Here is a 21825-nt window from a genome sequence, read left to right on the forward strand (position 1 = left end):
ACAGCTGTAATAAGGGCCGTTATGCCCAAATAGGCCCTTAAACGGAAGACCTGCTGAGCAGAGACCCACTTTCCCAGCCCTGCTCCACCTCATCAGCTTCTCTGCCAACTGACCAGGCGGAAGCAGCAGCAGGGGAGGAGGGCCTGCATGTAGGTGGGGAGGGGATCGTTTTGAAAGCCTTAAATCCCTCACAGGGAAGCAGCTGCTCCTTGTTTTTCTAACATCTGTCCCATCTGTCCCCATCCGCATCTGTCCCCATCCGCACCTCACCCTTCACCTCACCCTTCGGGGGCTGGAGCTAGCTACACCTAGATACGACAAGGGAGCCTTTCTGAAGGCTGGTTGGTGAGTGGGTATGAGCATCATTGCTACTCAGAAAGTTTCTTCTACTGAGAAGGGGACAGTTGGGGTTCTTGAGGACGATGGCTATCACCTTTCTTCATTTTTTTCTCACAAACATGCAGCTTTAATTGCCAGAGTGGGGATTTGTAGCATCACCCAAGTCGGACTGTGCGCCCTGAGGGTATCATTTCACGAGACAGAGGTACCCTTAACGCCCACTTCCTAATTGTAACCTCCAGGGGTGGCACAGGCTTCCGATGGGGGGGGCGCGGAATCAGGATGCTACACACAGTGCAAGGATGCTGCACCGCCTTTAAGTGCCGCTCGCCGCATTTAGCAGCGTGCTGCCCATACCCGGGTTCCCCGCCAACACTGTGCGCCTCGGGACTTAAGGACCTTATTTTTATCCAGTTATTTCACTCTAGTATTCAGAACCGTGGCTGGAACCTAGCAGGCATGAAATAGACACTTATGAATGAATGAACATTAACGAAGAAAAAACAAAGGAGCAGTCTGTTTCCTTTGGTTCGAAGGCGGGAGTGCAGGGAGAGGCTTGGACTTGAACCGAGTCGCCCCGGGACGTGCATCCCCCGGGCACGCTACTTACAGGATGGGCCAGCAGGCGCTCCCTTTGGCCCCCAGCGCGCCTGCGCGGTCCAGGCGGCCCCCCGACCCCGGGCGCGCAGCGACGCCCCCTCCCCGGTCCTTCCCTCCAAGTCCTCTCTCACTCGGGTCACGGGGTTAAGCGCGGGGTTAGAAGTGCGCAGGCGCAGTGGGCGGCGGAAGTCGCGACCAGGAAGTCAGAGGGGTAGGGGCCGCCCAGTTTTGCGTAGGGCCCCGCGCTCCTCCTCCTGATCCCGCGTGCCGCCCACCCCATCTCACGTGGGGCCCAGCCCCGCCCCACCTGTGCGGGCGGCCACGCGGCTGCCACCTCCCGCGCGCGGACATGGCCCTCCACCCCACAGGTACGGGGCGGGAGGCGGGGGTTGCGGAGCCTCGGGGGCGTGCGGCGGGCGTGGGGCAGGGGGCGGGCTAGAGGTGGCGCGGCGCAGAGGCCGCCCCGCCCTCCCGCGTCCCCGGCGTCCGGCCCGCCGGCCCTCGGCGGGAGGGTTCGGGGATGGCGGTCCGACTGTGGCTTGCGGACGTTTCCCCCCTAGCGCCTGCCTCCTTTTCATCATGCTCTTTGCACAGTTTGGGGCACAGGCTCCTTTAAATATCTGTGGTCCGACTTGAACACACCGGTCAGGACGAGGGCCCGTTTCTCTGGAAAGTGTTCCCGGACTCCCGGTCCCGTCCCCTTGACTTCGGCGCGCTGGTGCTGCGCGGCGTCAGTGCCCGCCTCCGACGCCGTCCTCAGGGGTCCCCTGCGGTACCCGGCGCGGAGGATGCTCGCAGAGTTGCGGGTCTGGGGGGAGTGCTGATTGGCTTTAGGACATTCCCTTCGTTTTATGGGTGTGAAAACTCAAGGTGGTGGGAGGAGGTATGGCTTCCGACCTTTGGAGAGCAAGAAGTGAAACAGCCCCTTTGGTGACTCAGGGAGAAGGAAATAGACGTGTAGCTGACAAGTTTTGTGGCTGGGGGAGCCGAGTCCGGGTGGGACTCAGAATCCCACGTCCAGCCCGGGCTGCAGGCCGTGTTGCCGGCCGTGCCGCCGTTTGAGTCCTTATGGAGTAAACAGATACTTGTTGCCACCTCACTGTGTGTCGTGTCATGTTCTAGGCCCTAGGAAACTAGTGTATAGGACAGAAAGTCCCTGCTCTGTCTAGATCTGGTGTTCTGGTGGTGGAAGAAAGAAGGCAGCACCCCTCTCCCCGTACACACTTTTACAGATTGTGGTAAACGTGAAGAAAATAAGCGGTGACAGAGGTAGATGGTAAAGCGAGGACCACTTTAGGTGGAAGGGTCAGTGAAGAGCACTAGGAGGAAGTGTCATGTGAATTGGCATCTGAATGACCAGAGAAAGCAGTCCTGTAAAGAGGTAAGGAACCAGTATGCTAAGGCGCTCCAAGGTGCAAGTGCTTAAATGATTTGATTGCAGTGAGGGCCAGAGTGTGGAGGAGATCTGTCAGGAAAGATGCTGGGAAGGTAGGCAGAACCTGGATGCTGCAGGGCTTGAGCGGTGATAAGTAAGCATTTGGACTTTTCCTGATGTTATCAAAAACGTGTGGAAGGTTTTAAAGAGGGCAGTGACATAATATGATACGTTATGCCTTTACTACCCTGGTAGCAGTGGTAGCATTGTAGAGGGGCCCTGAGAGGAAGGTTAAGATGGTAGCAGCAGTCCAGGCCAGATATGTTGGTATGTATTGGCCTGGGCTGGTATTAGGAAGACATGGAAAGAAAGACAAAGCTTCGGAAGATGTTTTGGAGGAGAAATTGACAGGACTTGCTGTTGAATAGAATAAGAGTGGTGAGCGAAAGGGAGGCATGAAGAGTAATTCCTAGGCTCTTGACTTCAGCTGGGTGGCTGGTGATGGTCCAGTCTAACAACATGATGCTCATTGGAAATTCAGATGAAAGCAGACATGGAAACAAAATTGGAATGGAAAGTAAGAAAGTGGACTCAGCAAGTAGGACGATTTTTTAAATATTTCTTTGTTTAAATATCAGGATACAAATGTATTGAAGTCAGCTTTTTTCTTCTTAAACTTAATTTTTGTTTGGTTCATAGGTTGAAACATAGGTTCATATTTTGATATTCCTCTTGCTTCTTAGAGTACACAGTGGTATGTTTCTGAGATGAGTAGATATGCCAAATGAAGCTTACATAGCAAAATCTGTTTTCTCATTGGTTTATGTTAGGTTTTAAAAAATCTTCATACAAGTTTGATTTTCATTTGGCAGCGGCTTTTAACTAACTGCCATTTTAACAAACTGTCCATTTTTCTCAAGAAATTCTGAACCCAATAATGAAATGCAGGTTGCGTACTTATATGTAGTTTCATTTAAGCAATTTTCCTTTCTGTGAATGTAGAGGCAATATCAGCACTCTTTGGAAGCTTATCAGCCATAATTACGTTCCCTATTTTCTCTTACTATTTGAGTGCAAAGAGGAAAAGCTGGAGGAGAGTCCAAAACACCCAGGGAAAGTGTGAGGGAGAGAGAAATTTTTAAAAAATACTAGTTGCTGTTTGCACTTGCAGATGTTCAGAATTACTTTGCCCAAGCCTCTGGCGGTTTAAAATAGTCCACGGGCAGTTCTAACATGCAGAGAAACACAGCTCTGAAATCTCCCAGGTTTATTGACTTGATCTTCAGCTTTGTTTTCTTATCAGCCTAATCTCCCTGCTCCTAGGAAAGTTCTCCCTACATCTGTAGCTGTAAAGAGGACCTTTGATCACATAGTAATGATTCAAGAAATATACAGTATAGTTCATTCTCCTATAAAAGGACTTAAGCAGTTAGTCTTATTCCAAGTTATAACTTTACCAATTTATAACTCTTTCTGCAAGTATTGTATTTATTTTAAAAATCCAGTCAAGCTTAGGTGATTGAAATTTTAGAGGTTGTTTATTGATCACCTATAGAAAGGGTGATACAAGTGGTGCTTGTTGAAGTAGAATTTCCAGAAAGGTAAAATGATTACTTATGCTAATACAAAGTGAATATGTGTTGAAGATTTTCTTCAACTCAGTAATTAGTAAGGGAACCAGTAAAATGTAAGAAACACTCCAGAAAGCATTGAGAAGGTAGATACTAGAATATGTCACAGATTGTTGGCTTAGATAAAAACTGGTTAATTTAAATAGGGCCATAAACTGTCATTTTGGGCATTATCTTTCCCACTGGTCAGATATTATTTCTATCTCTGTTGGATAAAGTTCTAGAGTTTAACCTCTGCCCTTAACAAGTTGTAAAATAGCCCAGTCATGGGAAGTCCAGCCCAGTGCTGTCCTGAAAGGACACCCAGTTAAGCCTTTGCTGCTTCCAGAGTCCAGAGAAATCATCTGACATGATTATATTCCCAGATGACAACTCACAGGAACCTGGGCCTGAGAAGTTTGATTTCTTACTTTTTCTAACAACTGGAAGAGATTCCCTTCTCCTCTGTTTTTCTTCTACCTTTTCCTCTTTGAGGAGGGTAGGAAGTTTCCCTGCCCCGTCTATTAGGGTGGATTCACAGTGGGGGCAGCAGGAGAGAAGTTCCCTTAAGTGTGTGCATGTGTCTCCCTTCATGGGTGTTTTCTTCCAGAAGTCTAATAAGGGGAAGAACGTGGGGAAGAATAAGAGGAATCCATGAGTAAGATGTGTGTATCTTGGGAGGATGGCATTATGGCGGCTCTTGAAATACTTAGGTTGCATGGGTTCTTTTAGTGGTTCCCAAGGAGATGGAGGTGGATGAGCTTTAGGTATACCAGCACCCTCAGTCACTGGAAGATTCTGCTTTTCAAGTTAGACATCTAAACGGTTGGGAGAATCTTTTTTTTTTTTTTCCTGAGCATTGTGTGATTAATATGGAAAAATACTATAATGTAGTTGATTAGAAAATTTTTTATTTTATTGCTTCTGTGTTTTCACAGTATCTGGTTACACACAAATTATATTCAAGTTGAGAGCTAAAAATCTGACTTCCCACGTTTTATGTATTGCTAAGCTCAAATCATGTTTGCACTAGAAAATATATTGCTTTTGTCTCATTAGATTAACAACCTGAAATTGTTCTCTGAAATTTATTTATTTCGGCACGTGGGATCTTCGTTGCGGCATGCGGCATCTTTCATTGTGGCGAGCAGGCTCTAGAGCACATGGGCTCAGTAGTTGCGGCCCACGAGCTTAGTTGCCTGACCAGGGATCTAACCCGAGTCCCCTGCATTGGAAGGCGGATTCTTAACCACTGGACTGCCAGGGAAGTCCTCTGTTCTCCGAAATTTAAAAACGCTGGCATTAGCAGAGAGCACAGGAAAGAGAGAAGCATTGAAGTCAAAGAGGGATGTTTTTGGAGGCCCTGTGGGGTTTGGACTGTGATCATGCAATGTCTCCTAAACCCATTGGTGGAGTTTGAATTTTATCCAAGAATAACAGGAAGACACTGCAAGTGCAAGAGAGTGACAGGTAGAACTTTCCTTCATTGTGTGTTGATCTGACTTTTATTCAGATCCCAAGCGAGATCTCAGCCGAACCATCTGCATCGGGGCATCACACCTGGAGGCATGGGAGGTCCGTCCCTCGTGGGTGGTTGTAATTTTGACCACCCGGCCAAGGTCTTGTCCCATTTCTTTGCTATGTTTTTTCCTCTCTTGTAATTAATAAGTAATCTGTGGGGAGACTATTGAAGACCATGCAGATGTTCATTCCTCATCAAAAATCTCCCTTTGATTGAGCCTCCATTGATGATTTTTGCCTGATTCAGTCTTTCCTATGATGGTTACAGAATGATGGTTTTCTACCTCCAGTGCTCTCTCCATGTTTATTAGATGGTTGTTGACATTTTGCTGTAGACAAGAAACTTACAGATTTGTTACTGGTGTGGACTCGTGAATTTCTATCTTCTCCATGGTTCATCATTTGTTACTATGTGTAATTATTTTGGTACTCACGTTTTCTCAGATTTGGCCAGTGAGAGTTCGTTCAAACCAGCTTCTGGGTCCTTGGGATGTGCTCCCATCATTTTTTGAGCATTTCCTTTTTTTTTCTCACACAAGGTATCTCTGGCTTCTGTAGGGCCTCCCCGGCCCAGCCATAGAATTACTCATTTCTCAGACAAGCCGTGGTTCCTTTACTTGGGCACGGTATTGAGGAACGAGATTTGGGCACTTGGGCACCACTTGGGTGTTTTATGTGCAGGTGATTTATTCATGGAGTGTTCTTAGGAAAAACCTGCCAGGGAGGGAGGGGAACAGGAGCAGGAGGGGAGGAGGCTGAGTAAGGGTGTGCTGCAGGGCTTGTCCTGCTTTGGAGGCAAGGGAGCTGGGCTTTGTGATGCCTGTCAGCCCAGGCCTGCTGCAGGGGTAGGGAGAGGGGACCCCGAGAAGGAAAACCGCCAAGTGCTCCCATGCCCCAGGGCGGTGCTGGGAAGGTTGCAGGTGTGATGCTTCAGGTTCTCTCCTTCAGGAGGAACCTGTGTTCCCCACCACAGGAGGGACACCAGCTCCATCCTAAAAATAACTTATGTGTTAGGAACCTTAGTTTGGGTAGTGAGAGCTTGGATCAGGTAGGCAGGTCAGGTAGGAAGGGGTACCCTTGCACGCATACATAAATACACATAGATGTGTGTACTGCGTCCAGGTGTAAAGTATCTCGGGGTTGTGGTAAAATGTTTAAATATACCTAACATATGCCAAATTGTTTTTGTTTTTCATCTAGGCTATTTGACATGCTGTTCCTTCTTTTTGGAATTTTTCCCTTTCTGCCCCACCCCCACACCTGTCTAAGTCTTGTTCATTTTTAAAAAAAATTAATTTCAGAGGATGCTTTCCCTGATGGTCACCACCCTCCAGTGTTTTGCAAATTTTTTTTTTAATATTTGGAATTTTAAAAACCACCAAAATATCAAATAACCTGGGTATGGAGTTTCTTTCATTCTAATCTAGAGTTTTTTCCTTGAGAAATGGAATGAAACCTACAGACGGGGTATGTCTATATGTATCACATAACTTGAGAGATGAAGAAAAATCTGATGTGAAAATGGGAATATTTCCTTGCGTGGTGACCAGTAAATGTCTTTCATATGGTTCCATATCTTTATATTAGCGAAAGGATGATTAGAAAGGATAGGCCAGTTAATTACACATAGACTGCAAGACATTCTCCACCAGCCCCAGGAGGCACTGTACTGTTGCATTTAGCACCGAACTGAATTTGGGAATGAGTAGGACTGACTTGTTTCAGACTTTGCCAGTAACCTCAGGTCCTTTAAGAATTCTGAATGGCATAATCTGAGATTTGAGGATGAGGGGCAGGGAGAGTAATATGTATCAGAAGTTGAGGCTGCTTCAAGCCTTAAACTTGTATGTTTTTAAATACTTCCAGCTGGTCTCAAGGGGTTCTTGACTCAGCACAGAAAGTTCATGTTTCATTGACTTGATTAGCATGGTTATTTATCTCTAGGGGTGTTAATGCTATATTTGTAGGAAACTCTAGGTGTATAGATGTCAAAAACGCAAGTACCTTAGACTTGATAGAAGTGGGCCACACAAAGTGTGCCCAAATTTCATTCCCAAATTAACCTTCTCCCCCCACCAGCCCCCATTATACTTTTACATTTGTAAGTAAAGAGATTGAGGGAAAACATTTTTAAGAACGTGGTGTTTACTATCCTGCATTGTGATTTTGCTAAAGAACTGTTACTGGGAGGTTTTCCAGATTAAAGGATTTGTTAATTTAACTAAATATGATTAATTGAAAGACAGAGTTTTAAATGTTTATGCTGCAGAATAAGGTACATCAGTGTATAAACAGTCCTTAGCATGTTGCTTGGTACATAGTAGGTGCCTGATAAGTGTTTAACAGAATGAATATCAAATGAATGAATATATTTTTTCAACTATTTGTTAGTATAATGATTATCAAATATAGAAAATTTAAATACATGTGTCATTTATTAAATAGTTTTATTGCATGTTTACTATATGCTAGGAGTTGGAGTTATGGAGGTTAATGAGACACGGTCTCTGACCTCATTATACTTAAGTTTCGTGCAGTGTTTTTTTTTAATTTTTTTTATATCTTCCAGTCACTTAGGCTGGACAGCCAGGTGAGGGAAGGGGTCTTGGGCTATGCCCCTTAACCCTTGGGTGTCTGGCATGATACGCCCGTTTTCTTTCTTTTTAAAAATGTATTTATTTATTTTTAAAATTTTTGGCTGCGTTGGGTCTTCATTGCTGCCTGCGGGCCTTTGCTAGTTGTGGTGAGCGGGGGCTACTCTTTGTTGCGGTGCGGTGGCTTCTAGAGCACGGGCTCTAGGCGCACGGGCTCAGTAGTGGTGGCTTGCAGGCTCTAGAGCGCAGGCTCAGTAGTTGTGGTGCATGGGCTTAGTTGCTCCGTGGCATGTGGGATCTTCCCAGACCAGGGCTCGAACCCATGTCCCCTGAATTGGCAGGTGGATTCCCAACCACTGTGCTACCAGGGGAGTCCCGTGCAGTGGTTCTTAATCTAGAATCTGATATTCGAATTATTTGGGGAGCTTTTAAAAATACCAATGCCTGGTGTTGCCCCAGCATCTCTGTTTTAACTGGTCTAGGGTGGGACCCAGACATCACAATTTTTAAAAGCCCTCTCAGGTGTGGTTGTTAGATGCAGCCAGAATCAAAAACTTCTGGTACCAAACCCTGTCTTAGTCTGCTTGAGCTGCCATAATAACATTCCATAGACTTGGTGGCTTAAACAGTGAACATTTATTTTCTCGCAGTTTGGGAGGCTGGGAGTTCGAAGTCAAGGTGCAGACCGATTTGGCTACTGGTTCTTCCCCTTCTTTACAAGGCCACCTATCAGATTAGGGCCCTACCCATATGAGCTCATTTAACTTTAATCACCTCTCCAGCTACAGTCATTTTGGGTTTAGGGCTTCGACATGAAAATGGTGGTGGTGGGGACACAGTTCAGTCTGTAGCAACCATTGATCTAGCAGGAGAAGATTTCGTAGGTAGTGTGCTGTGCTGTGTTCTAAGTCCACGTGTGATTAGAGCTATAGCATTTGTGCATGAAACACCGTGGGGTTAGAGGGTGGAGAATTCGCTTTCAGGTGCTGGGGTCAGGGAGCACTTTGGGTAGAACAAGAGTTGAGTGTGATGTTAAATAAGTAAACTTTGATAAGGAAATAAGAGGTAGGAGATGGAAAATAAAGACAGAAGATTGAGCTTGAGTTTGACTTGACTAGTGATTTTCTGGGTGGTGATGCAAGATTGCTTTGAGCTTTGTAAGCCTCAGGTTCATAACGCCTGCTCCTGCCTGTGATGGCGTTTGTAAAATGATCCCTTCTGCCACCACTTTTTCCTTTCTTCTGAAAATATTTATTGTGCTTTTTCTGTGTACTATATAAATCTAAGCTGGCTTTTTTTTTTTTTAAGCTAAGAAGGAGAATATAACCACTGGGGTGGCAGAATAAAGATTTAAACTGTAGAATTTTTTTTTTTTTTTTTTTTTTTTTTTGCCGAACGCGGGCCTTTCACTTTTGTGGCCTCTCCCGTTGCTGAGCATAGGCTCCGGACGCGCAGGCTCAGCGGCCATGGCTCACGGGCCCAGCCGCTCTGCGGCATGTGGGATCTTCCTGGACCAGGGCACGAACCCGTGTCCCCTGCATCGGCAGGCGGACTCTCAACCACTGCGCCACCAGGGAAGCCCTAAACTATAGAAATTTTAAGTGGAAATTCTGATGCTGGTGGGACTTGGGAATTACTAACAGATACTTGAAAATGTGGGCCGAGTAGATTTGGAGATGTAGACAAGCACTGAGAGCACAGCATAAAAAGTACCATTTTTAAGGTGGAGCCTTGTGGGATTGGCACGGGAGGAATAGGAGCAGAGCTTACCTAGGGAGTGTTTATACTTTTTTCAGTGTTACCATAGTTCAGAATATTTTTGAGACTCCTTTAGAGTTTGCTTTCAGCCTCTACAGTACACGTATCTTAATTATTTATCTTAATATCCTCATTTTGATAAATTTTTGTTCTGAAGGTGAACTTGAATTTCAGCCAAGGTTAGCCAGAGGCAGTCTGGTGAAGGTGGTAGGAAGAAAGTTGTATTTTGGAACTGGTTTTAACTCAGAACTCAGACTGGCTCTGTAGGCTATCCTGAGAAAGATGTGAGTGATTTGAGCAAGGGTTGAATCTTTGAAATAAGTAAATAAGGTCTCAATATAAAAATAATTCCCTTGCTGTGTTATCAAAGTGGTCCATGTGTTTTGTTAAATTTTATGAACAAGGTGGAGGGGAAGAACTGGTAGAGCTAGTGTGGCCAGAGGCATTGAGGAGCATTCGTAAGGATGCAAGTAGCCCACTGTGTTTCAGACAGACACCGGAGGGAAAATAAATCAGGGGTGTGTTGCTGGGAGGCCCAGGCATGCTGTCATTTATTCCTTCTGTTTCCTGTAATAACACGGCTGATTTTCTATTAGGTATCAATGGGAAATTGTGCTTGTAGCAAAAGACAGTTTTGAAGTTTTACCAAATAAAGTAAATGTGAAGCCTTTTCATTTAAGACATTATGGCCACAATGGAGATTGCAGTGCTTTTCTAAAATTGGCATGTCTTCTTGCATAAGTCGATTTCCTGCTTTGGTATACTTTTAGTCTTGTCCCTTTCTGGCCTCATCTTGGTTAAAGCAATTGGGTGGAAGAGGAAGTTTTCACACCTAGCAATCTGCAGAATCTGAGGTCCAAGAAATAGGTGCTTTGGGGAAATGGGCACATGTGTGAACGAGGTGGTTACTACCAGTGGAAGCTGATAGGACAGAGGAGTACAAATGTAGCACAATGATTGTGGGAAGTCCGTGGTGTGTGACCCAGAAGCAGAGCAGAAATAGGCACATCTCCTTCATTGATGTGCTTTCTGGGTTTTGTAAGTTTGAGCTTATAAAAAGATTCTGTTGTTACTGACTGCCCTGATATTTGATGTTTATTCTCTGTGAAGGTACTTTTCAGCCAACTGACAAATCAGTCCTTTTGCTTTTTTTTTTTTAATAATTTTCTCCATGGTCAGAATCATTTAGCTTTACTTTCTGATCAAGAAATGTGAAGTTTTGAATTTTGCTTGTTCAAAACGATGCTTCTGAAACCAACAATCTTGTCCAGGGGTTCTTTCAGGCTTCACCGTGACTTTGGAAGCTCACGGGACCTTGTTTGCTGAAGTCCCCTGAAATAGGCCACTGCCCCAGGTGAGGGGTCGGGTTGTGGAAGAAGATTTGGGGCCTGCCCTTTTATCAGAGGCCTGGGTTATATCCCCTCTGTGAGTCTCCATGTTTTTATGTGCAAAACAGAATCCAAATACTTAACCTGAGGGGCCTTTAAGAAGAGTAAAGGGTGTTCCTGGTCTTCATCTTGAGGTTTCATAGCCAGAGGCTGCTGGACTGTTGGGGGGAAAATCTTTCCTGCTATGGATTTTCTTTGTTTTGTCAATTCAAGTGTGGCTTGAAGGGAAGACGGTGGGAAAGGGACACTGATCTTCCCTGTTTTTGTTTTCCCAGTCTCCATACCCCTGCCCACCCACCCCTTTTTCGTATTACACTGTCGCTGTAGAAGTGGGTATGACCGAGCTGGCAGACACAGGGAAGTCTGGTTGGGGCATCAGTGTCTTTGAGCACTGAGACCGGAGTCCTCCCGGGCTCCTGGTGTGAAGCGCGCAGTGCAAAGGTACCAGTGGAGAGCTCTGGTCCTGCTGTATTGTACACAATGCTGTCTGCCTGGGCCCTTCATTTGGAGACTCTTGGTAGCTGGTATAGAAGAGGGACTTAAAGTGGAAACCATTGCTAATAAGAACAGTTTTGCACATTTACTACAAACATTTTTCTTATTTTTCCTCCAGAGTAAACAGTAGCATGGAAATGTCTGCGGGAACAAGTAAGTGCAGCTAGAAGGTTCCAAAAAAGACAAAAAAAGTGGCACTATCTAAATAACAATTAAATTAATTAAATTAGAACATTTTCAGTGTTGAAAAGGCATTCCTTGCCCTTCCAGTGGTGTCACTTCTTTCCAGTGGAAGATTCTGTGATGCTCTGAGTTGCGTCACTGTTATTTTTGTGGATTCATGACAAGTGCTGCTGTCATTTGCCTTGTAATTGAGGATGGCATGTTGCAGGAACTCGTGAGCCCCAGAGCAAAGTCTGAACTAACAAAGTCAGCTAGTGAAAAAGGTGAAAATTGACTTTCAGGTGATGATAGAATGTTGAGAAGTTAGAGCTTTGGAAATTTTCCCTGGTGGTGTTATCCTGATTCTTCATCTCAGTATAAATTCATGTGACTATAGAGTAGCAAATTCTCAAAATTTGATTTTTTTTGTAGGCTTTGGTGCAAATGTATAACATATGCATCATATTGACATTGAGGGAATCACCCTGTAATTTTGTGAATAAGAAGTGCCATATCTGTAATATTTGTAGTGTTGAGGGAAACTTTGAAATATGTATAAAATCATAATTAATTAAAAATTGACATTTAATGATCAGTGTGCTACCAAGTGGTATCACAATTAATTATATATTTTTAAGTCTGTTTTCTTTTTTGGGGGGGAGCTGCATGGCATGCAGGATCTTAGTTCTTTGATCAGGGATAGAACCTGTGCCCCCAGCAGTGGAAGCGCAGAGTCCTAACCACTGGACCTCCAGGGAACTCTCAAGTCTGTTATTTCTGATTTAACACCAAGAGTATAGAAAATCTAAAGCAATATCTATATGATTCTAGAATTTTCTTTGCCATAGGTTTTAGAAGAATGATCAGAAGGAGTTCTTGCAAGCCATTTAAAAAATGTTTCTGGAGGAATATTATAATCTAGAATTTATAATATAGGTAAATTTAGGTAATCAGTATTATAATTTACTTATGGAAAAAATGGTTCAGTATCACAAAGCTATGTCTTTATTCAGGGAACTAATTTAAAAAATTAGTGCTTTATCTAAGACCACTGCAAGATGTGTAGAGAAAGAGTGGGTTCATCAGGACACATTATAGGTGAGTTGTATAGATTAAAACTGTATGAGTGAAAGGAAGAGATCACATTCTGAAATTGATTATATATAGTAGATCAGCATATCACAGTATTTCTTCTAATCTGTTCAGTAATAATACTGTCAATTACTGATGCCTAAATATGGTTTTCACTGTAGACAAGGAGAAAAGAAGTGTGTGGAGACTGCCCCAGTTTTATTGTCTTCCCTCCAAATAGATACCAGCTTTCCACTCACAGGATGTGTCACAGGCTCTTCAAATTCAGCTTGTCTACCCTGAAGCACCTGAGGTTTCTTTTGTCTCCCTGTCTCAGTGAGTGGTCACATCATTTCATTTGGAGCCAGAAAACTGGGAAGCTCGCCTTGACTCATCCTGGTTCCTTAGTCCCCTCAGGTCCCACCACTCCTCCAGAGCCTCCCTCTCAATCTTTCCTTTTCTCTCCACCCATACTTGCAGTTCCTTCTGTATGCTAGTGTTCTTTTTCTCATCTTATAGCAGCTCTGGCAAAGCTAAGGAAAAGGAGAAGGCATAAATCAATAGTGTAGGCCAGAGTTCAGCAATCTATACCCTGGGCAGAATCTGGTAAGGCCTGTAGGCTGTAAATGGTTAGTAACATTTTCAAAGGGTTGTTAAAAATAAATAAATAAAAGGAGTATACATGACTGAGATGGTTTGTAGCCTACAAAGCTTGAAGTATTTACACTCTGGTCCTTAACAGAAAAAGTTTGTTGACCCCCTGGCATAGGTAGTGAAAATTGGGATACAGTTATAGGTGTAGTAAAGAGGAAGAAGTCATGTGAACGTCTTCATATCATTATTTTGAAATTTTAGATGAAATGGATAGTTTCCTTGAGAAATACAAACTTACTAAAAACTGCAACTGACTCAAGAATAAATAGAAAGCCCTTAGAAAATTGTATCAGTAGTTAAAACTCTCTTTGTGTCTATCTCCCACACGCATACATACTCCCAAACCCTGACTAAACCAGGTACACACACACATATACACATACACATGGCAGGATATTGGCTTATGTGATTGACTGTTGGGCAGGTCTGAAATGTGTAGGGCAGGGTGTCAGGAAGGGCAGCTCTGGAACTCTTGGTCATGAGCCAAAGCTGTGGTCTGCAGGTGGAATTCTTTAGGAGAATCTCAAGTGTGCTCTGAAGGCTTTTCAACTGATTGAATCAGGCCTACTCGATTTTCTAGGATGATCTTCCTAAAGTCAACTGATTAAAGATATTGATCACATCTGCAAAATACCCTCCCAGCAACAGTTTGTGTGAATACCTGGGGACTAGCACCTCACCAAATTGACCCATAAAGCTGACCATCACAGGTGGTTTCTACCAAACTTTCAAAGGACTGATAATAATCTTGATTTTTATACAAAGGGGTCCAGAGAATACAAAAAGAAGTCCCTAATGTATTGTTTAAATAATGTGACTTTGATACCAAAACAACACAAAGATAGGAGAGTAAAGTCACAGGCAGATCTCAACATGAGGATAACTTCAAAAATTCTAAGCAGAATTTGAGCACTCAAGACAGGTGCTGCTGGTTACTACTCACTGTTCTTCTAAAAGACATAGAATTGAAAAAGAAAGGTACAGAGCTTTCCTGATGATTGTCTATATAGAAATTGGAGGACTTCCCTGGTGGCGCAGTGGTTAAGAATCCGCCTGCCAATGCAGGGGAAACAGGTTTGAGCCCTGGTCCGGGAAGATCCCACATGCTGCAGAGCAACTAAGCCCGTGCACCACAACTACTGAGCCTATGTGCCACAACTGCTGAAGCCTGTGTGCCTAGAGACCACACACCACAACGAAGAGTAGCCCTGCTTGCCGCAACTAGATAAAGCCCGTGTGCAGCAATGAATACCCAACGCAGCCAAAAATAAATAAATAAATTTATTAAAAAAAAAGAAATTGGAAGAGAATCTATTGGCAGAGTATTACAATTAATGAGAATTAAGTAAGGTTGTATTGGTTACAAGGACAGTATAAAAAATTTAGTTGAACCTACGTACCAGCAATAAATAATTACATATTATTTATGAAAAGATACCTTTCCTGATAGAAATAAATCTAATAAAAGATGAATAGTATCTTGAAGGAGAAAGTTATAAAACTTCTTGTCTACTTAATTATTTAATTTCTGATAGTTAACTTGTTAAAATCACCCACTGTGAGTATAGATTCGTATCATGTTTTAATGTTAACATATTGTCAATTGAAGTAAAAAAAAATATATATATATATATATACAGTGAAATTTACAGATTGTGAGGTTTTTTTTAAATTTATTTATGGCTGCTTTGGGTCTTCATTGCTGCATGAGGGCTTTCTCTAATTGCGGTGAGTGGGGCTACTCTTCATTGCGGTGTGCAGGCTTCTCACTGTGGTGGAGTACGGGCTCTAGGCGCGCGGGCTTCAGTAGTTGCGCACGTGGGCTTAGTTGCTGCGCGGCAGGTGAGATCTTTCCGGACCAGGGCTCGAACCCAAGTCCCCTGGGTTAGCAGGCAGATTCTTAACCACTGCACCACCAGGGAAGCCCAGATTGTGAGTTTTGATAAATGCATATACCCCAAACAGGACATCCCTCAGAGAATATCCGTCTCAATGCCCATGGATAACTACTGTTCTAATTTTTATCATTGTAGATTAGTTTTGCATGTTCTTGAATCCTATGGTATATACTCTTGTGCCTGGCTTCTTTTTCTCAACATAATTTTTGAGATTCACCCAAGTTGAGTAAACCAGTAGTTCATCCTTTTGTAGTGCTAAATAGTATTCAGTGGACATTTAGGTTGTTTCCAGTTTGGGGCTATCATGAATAATGCTTCTATAAACTGATTTGTACAGGTTGTTTTCTGGACATATATTTTCGTTTATCTTGGGTGAATGAACACCTAGGGAGTGGAAAATAGGCTGGGTGTATATTTAACTTTATAACTTAACAAGCAGGTTTCCAAAGAAGTTTATCATCTCACACTCCTGCCTGCATGTATGAAAGTTCCAGTTGCTCCATGTTTCTTCCTTACATTTGGTGTCATTACTGTTTTTCATTTTAGTCATTCTGGTGGGTGTGAAATGACATCATAGGTTTCATTTGCATTTTCTTAATGACTAATGATTTTGAGCACCTTTTCACGTATATATTTACAGTTTTGTGTATCTTCTTTTTGAAGTGTCTACTATAGCCTTTTGCCTCTTTTTTATTGGGTTGTTTCTATTTTTGTTATTGATAATTAGGAGTTTTTTAATATATTCTAGAGTCAAGTCCTTTGTTAGATCCATATATTTTGCCCGTTTCTAATTGGATTGTTTTCTTATGGTCGAGGGTAAGCAAGTCTAAATATTCTGCAAATACATAAAGATCTTATCCTATGATTTCTTCTAGCAGTTTTTTTTCCTTAACTTTTTATTTTGAAATAATTACAGACTCACAGAAGTTATAAAAAATACTAATGTATAGAGTCTCTTGTGCCCTTCACCTTGCTTCCTCCAACAGTGAAATCTTACGTAACTGTAGTACAAATATCAAAAGCAGGAAACTTGACGTTGGTACAATACTGTTAACTAGACAGTAGACCTTTTCGGTTTTCACCAGTTTTTATATACATGCATATGTTTCTGTGTATGGGTCTATGCAGTTTTACTCCATGTTCCTTTTCTTAAAGGGAAAGCATTCAGTCTTTTACCATTAAGTATAATGTTAGCTATAGATTATTTGCAGATTCTTTGTTAGATTGAAGAAGTTCCTTTCTAGTCCTAGTTTACTGAGTTTTGTTTGTTCATTTTTAATGAATAGCATTGAATTTTATGGTTTTTTTCTGCGTCAATTGATGTGATCTTATGGCTTTCCTGTTTTACACTGTTAATATGATAGATCACATTGGTTGTTTTTCAAATAGTGCATCCTTGGAATAAAGCTCACTTGGTGTGGTGTATTTTTCTTTTTATATATTGCCAGATTTGATTTGCTGATATTTTGTTGAGGATTTTTGCATCTGTATTCATGAAGGATATTAGGACTTTTTTTTTTTTTAAATATTGCTTTGCTTTTGGTATCTGAGTAATGCTGTCCTAATAAAATGTGGTGGATTCAACCAACTGCCATTGTGTAATATTGTAGTACCCATGTATTGGAAAAAGTCTGCATATAAGTGGACCCTCACAGTTCAAACCCGTGTTGTTCAAGGGTCAACTGTATTGGTTTGAGACTTTAAATATGAGCATTTATTGCTATAAATTTCCCTATAAGCACTGCTTCAGCTTTGTCTTACAAATTTTGGTATGTTATGCTTTCATTTTTATTCAGGTCAGTGTATTCTTTTACTTCCTCTTTCGACTTATGAATTATTTAGAAGCGTGTCATTTAATTTCCAGGTGTCAGGAGGTTTTCCTGCTATCTTTCTGTTACTACTGTCTGGTTAACTCCATTCCACTTGATTTATCTGTATGGTTTCTGAATTTATTTCTTAGTTTTTTTAAGTGGTTGTTCTAAAGATTACATTATGCATACATAGCTTATCACCGTCTACTAGCATCAGCATTTTATCTTTCAAATAAAATGTAGATATCTTACTACTACCGAAGTTGCTTTATCCTCTTTCCTTTATCTGGAAGTCATCTTTAATATTAATCTCTATATACATTGAGAATGCTGTAATTTTTGCTTCTGTCAAAAATAATTTTTAAAATTCAAGAAAAGAATAGTTTACTACATTTATTCTTTGTGTTGCCCTTTCTTCATTCCTGTTGTTCTGAGTTTCCTTTTGTTAATCTTTCCTTCTGTCTGAATAACTTCCTCTAGCCATTCTTTTACAACAGGTCTGCTGGCAAGAAATTACCTTAGCTTCCTTTCCTCTGAGTTATCTTTATTCTATCTTCAATCCTGAAAAACATTTTTTCTGGTTATAGAATTTTTGATTGACAGGTCTTTTCTTTTAGTACTCGAAAATACTGTGACACTTCCTTCTGGCCTCTGGTTTCTGAAGAGAAAGCCTTTGTCTTTTGAATTTTTGTTCTGCTATATTTCTCTCTGATGCCTTGAAGATTTTTTTTTTGAATTTTATTTTTTTATACAGCAGTTTCTTATTAGTCATCAATTTTATACACATCAGTGTATACATGTCAGTCCCAATCGTCCAATTCAGCACACCACCATCCCCTCCCCACCGTGGCTTTCCTCCCTTGGTGTCCATACCTTTGTTCTCTACATCTGTGTCTCAACTTCTGCCCTGCACCTTGAAGATTTTTCTTTCTCATTTTCCGAAGTATGATTATGATTTGTCTGGGTGTGTATTTCTTTAGGTTTTTAATTGTTTTCTTGAATTAATAGGTTTTTGTCTTTTGACTAGTTCGTAAAGGTGTCAGTCATTTCTTCAAATATTTTTTCAGCCCTGCATTCTTTTTACCTCTTTTTCTGAGACTGTGGTAAAATCAATGTTAGATCTTTTCTTCTTGTCTTGCATGTTCCTGAGCCCCAGCTCATTTTTTAAAAAGCTATTTTCTATTTTATAAGATTGGAAGGTTATTATTGAATTATTTTCTAGTCCTCTGACTTTTTATTATGTCATTTCCATTTGATTTTTGTATATTAATCTTGTATCTGGAAGCCTTGCTAAACTCATGTACTAGTTCTAGTAACTTTTTGTAGATTCTATTGGATTTTCTATATAGATGATTATATGATCTTTGAGTAACTATGGTTTTATTTTTTCCTTTTCAATCTGGAAGTCTTTTATTTTTCTTGCCTTATTGCACTGGCTAGAACATCCAGTATAATGCTGAATAGAAATGGTAAGAGCAGACTTCTTTATCTTTTGTTCCCTGTTTTAGGAGGAAAACATTTCAGTGTTTCACCATTAAATATGATATCAGCAGTGGGTTTTTCTTTAGATGCCATTTATCCTGTTGAGGAAGTTTCCTTCTGTTCCTACTTTACTGAGGGTTTTAATTAGGAATGGATACTAGGTTTTTGTCAAATGTATTTTCTGTGGCTTGTTGTCATAACCACGTGTCTTTCCTTCTTTAGTTTTTTAATATGATGAATTACATTTCTTGACTTTTGAATATTAAGTGAAGCTTGCAATCCTGGGATAGACCCCACCTAGTCATGAGGTATTATCCTATTTTGTATTGCTGAATTCAATTTGCTCATCTTTTGTAAAGAGTTTTACATCTGTATTCATGATGGGATATTGGACTGTAGTTTTCTTTTCTTGTAATGTCTTACCAGGTTTTGGTATCAGGGTAATGCTGGCTTCAGAGCAGTTTTCTGAAAGAGTTCATATGGAATTGATATTATTTCTTTCTTAAATGTTTGGCCACATTCACCAGTGAGGCTCTCTGGGTCTGGAATTTTTTTGTGAGAAAGCTTTTAACTACAGATTCAATTTTCTTAATAGATATAGGGCTCTGCTGGTTATATGTCCTTTTGAGTTAGGTTTGGTTATTTGTGTTTTTCAAGGAATTTGTCCACTTCATCTTCGTTGTCAAATTTATTGACCTACATTTAAAGATCACTTAAATACATTACTATTATATAAAAATGTGTATCATTTCTGATCTTTGTGACCTCCCTTTTTTACTGGCAAGGTGGTTTATCAGTTTTAATAATGTTTTCAAAGAACCAGTTTTGGTTTATTGCTTTTCTTTATCATTTTGCTTGTTTATTTTGGTTTCTATTTCATTGATTTATGCTTAGGTTTTATTATTTCTTTCCTTTGCTTTGTGTTTCTTTATTCTTTTTCAGATTTCTCAAGGTGGAAGATTAAGTCATTGATTTAAGACCATCCATTTTTTCCAATGTAAACTTTTAGTGCTATAAATTTTTCTATCAGTACTGTTTTAGCTGCATCACACAAATTTTGATATGTTATATTTTCTTTCATTTCAAAATACTTTCTAATTTCCCTTTTCATTTCTTCCTAGACCCATGGGTTATTTTAAAGTGTGTTATTTAGTGTCCAAATGTTTGAAGATTATCAAGAGATCCTTTTGTTACTGATTTCTACTTTAAATACACTGGTGTCAGGGAACATACTTTGTATGATTTGAATTCTTTTACACTTATTAAGATTTGTTTCCTAGCCCAGACTATAGTTTATCTTGGTAAATATTCAGCTGTTATTGAGTGGAGTATTCTATAAACGTTAGGTCAAGTTAGTTGATGATGTTGTTCAAGTACTCTACAGTTTTAACATGTAAATTTAAATGTATGTTTTCTATTATGCCTTATATATTTACACTTGTACATCATGGATTCATTTTATTTGATCAGAATAATTCTCTATTCTTGTGGCAGATTTTATTTTACAAAGAAGGTTACAACAGTATCTTCCCTCCCTCAGGCTCTGTGTGATGTGGCCCTCCCTCCACTGGAGTGTAGGCTGAGCCCAGTGACTTGAAATCAACATATAAGGTAGCAGGAACAAGGCTGCACAGCTTCCACAACAGAAAAGGCCACCTACCCACTGTACCCTGTGTAGGTGATTTGGCCTTTCCAGTCCACACATCAGATAAATATGTGAAGAAAGAAGTCTTCTTGGCAGTAAATCCTCCAGCCCCAGCTTTTGTGGCTATTGAAGTCAGGGCCTGTGGCTGGAGTCTTCCCAGATGAGCCCCAGACACAGAAGCAGAGAAGAGTCACTTCCGCTCTACCTGCCTGAACTCCTGCCCATGGGCTCCCTGTGCATACAGAAGGATTCTTGTTTTCCATCACCACATTGGATTAGTGGCTTGGTTTGTCACACTATGATAAAGATCATTTCTTTTTCGGTGGGGTTGAAAGAGAGAAACTTTTCAGTTCTTACATATCTGAAAATATCTTTAATTTCACTCTTAATTGGCTCTGGAATTCTTGGATATAAAGTAATTCTTTCTGAGAACTTTGATGTTATTTCGTCATTATCTTCTTGCATCCACATCTTGCCTGTGAAACACGATGTAAATCTGGTCCTGTTCCTCTGTGTGGTGATTTTTTTTTTCCCTTTAGAAGCTTTTAGGATTTTTGAGCTTCAGATATTTCATCAAAGTGCATTTAGGTGACCTATGATTTGTTTCTTTCTGAGGACTCATGTCTTTTTATTTGCTTCAGTATATTTATTTGAAAATCTTACTTTCTTTATTCTTTTCATCCTCTTAGGAGTTGTTTACTTCTTGATTAATTACAGTTGGGTTCTCCTTTTCACTGTGTTGTCCTTCAACAAATTTAGGTGATTCTTGGCTGTTTGCTTGTTGCTGATTTTGTTTGCTTTTTGAGATGCCCTCTTACCCTCTCTACAAATACTGTATCACTTCATAGCTGCATCCCGAGGATGTTGGGAACTAGGAAAAGTTTAGGGGTTCCTGGTCTTAAGTGTCACTAGATAGATACTGAGAGACTTTCTGATCTTATAGAGATAAGTGCCTGTATTTACTTATTTTATCTGTGGTCTGAAGGCAGCAGAAGAGTGACCTCCTTTGGCTCCTGCTGTGGTATTTCGACCACTAATGCTTTGGTTTCCTCTAGGGATGTCTCCTCCCCATTTCTCCTGCTTCAGAGCGTGGAGCATGCTTCCTACTTTTTTTTTTTTTTCTTTTATGCGTTACGCGGGCCTCTCACTGCTGTGGCCTCTCCCGTTGTGGAGCACAGGCTCCGGACGCGCAGGCTCAGCAGCCATGGCTCATGGGCCCAGCCACTCCGTGGCATGTGGGATCTTCCCGGATTGGGGCACGAACCCGTGTTCCCTGCATCGGCAGGCGGACTCTCAACCATTGCGCCACCAGGGAAGCCCACTTCCTACTTTTGGTATCAGTTTTTTCCTGGGAAAAAACTCTGGGGATAAGATTGCCTCCTTTAATCTGATCTCATCTGCCTTTTGCCTTTCAGAATTCCT

At 41.4% G+C, this 21825-nt stretch overlaps 1 protein-coding gene across 18 annotated transcripts in view; it reads left to right on the forward strand.

Moving 5' to 3' along the window:
• The first annotated feature begins 1154 nt into the window (after positions 1-1154).
• Positions 1155-21825, forward strand: part of CMC1 (C-X9-C motif containing 1) — a 76234-nt gene continuing 55563 nt past the window's right edge. For 7 of the 18 annotated variants that reach the window (XR_016394673.1, XR_016394671.1, XR_016394674.1 and 4 more), the window contains exon 1: positions 2899-5394. Coding sequence is in view for 11 of the 18 variants with exons in the window: in XM_089918960.1 (XP_089775086.1) it covers positions 5088-5394 (307 nt within the window). In the remaining 7 variants the exon portion in view is untranslated. The other 11 variants (XM_022564923.3, XM_089918963.1, XM_089918965.1 and 8 more) reach the window with 11 other exon arrangements.

Source organism: Delphinapterus leucas, chromosome 10 (assembly GCF_059928025.1).
Source record: "Delphinapterus leucas isolate spDelLeu-1000000601 "Yukka" chromosome 10, BTC_Dleu_Yukka2, whole genome shotgun sequence".
Classification (NCBI taxonomy): Eukaryota; Metazoa; Chordata; class Mammalia; order Artiodactyla; family Monodontidae; genus Delphinapterus; species Delphinapterus leucas.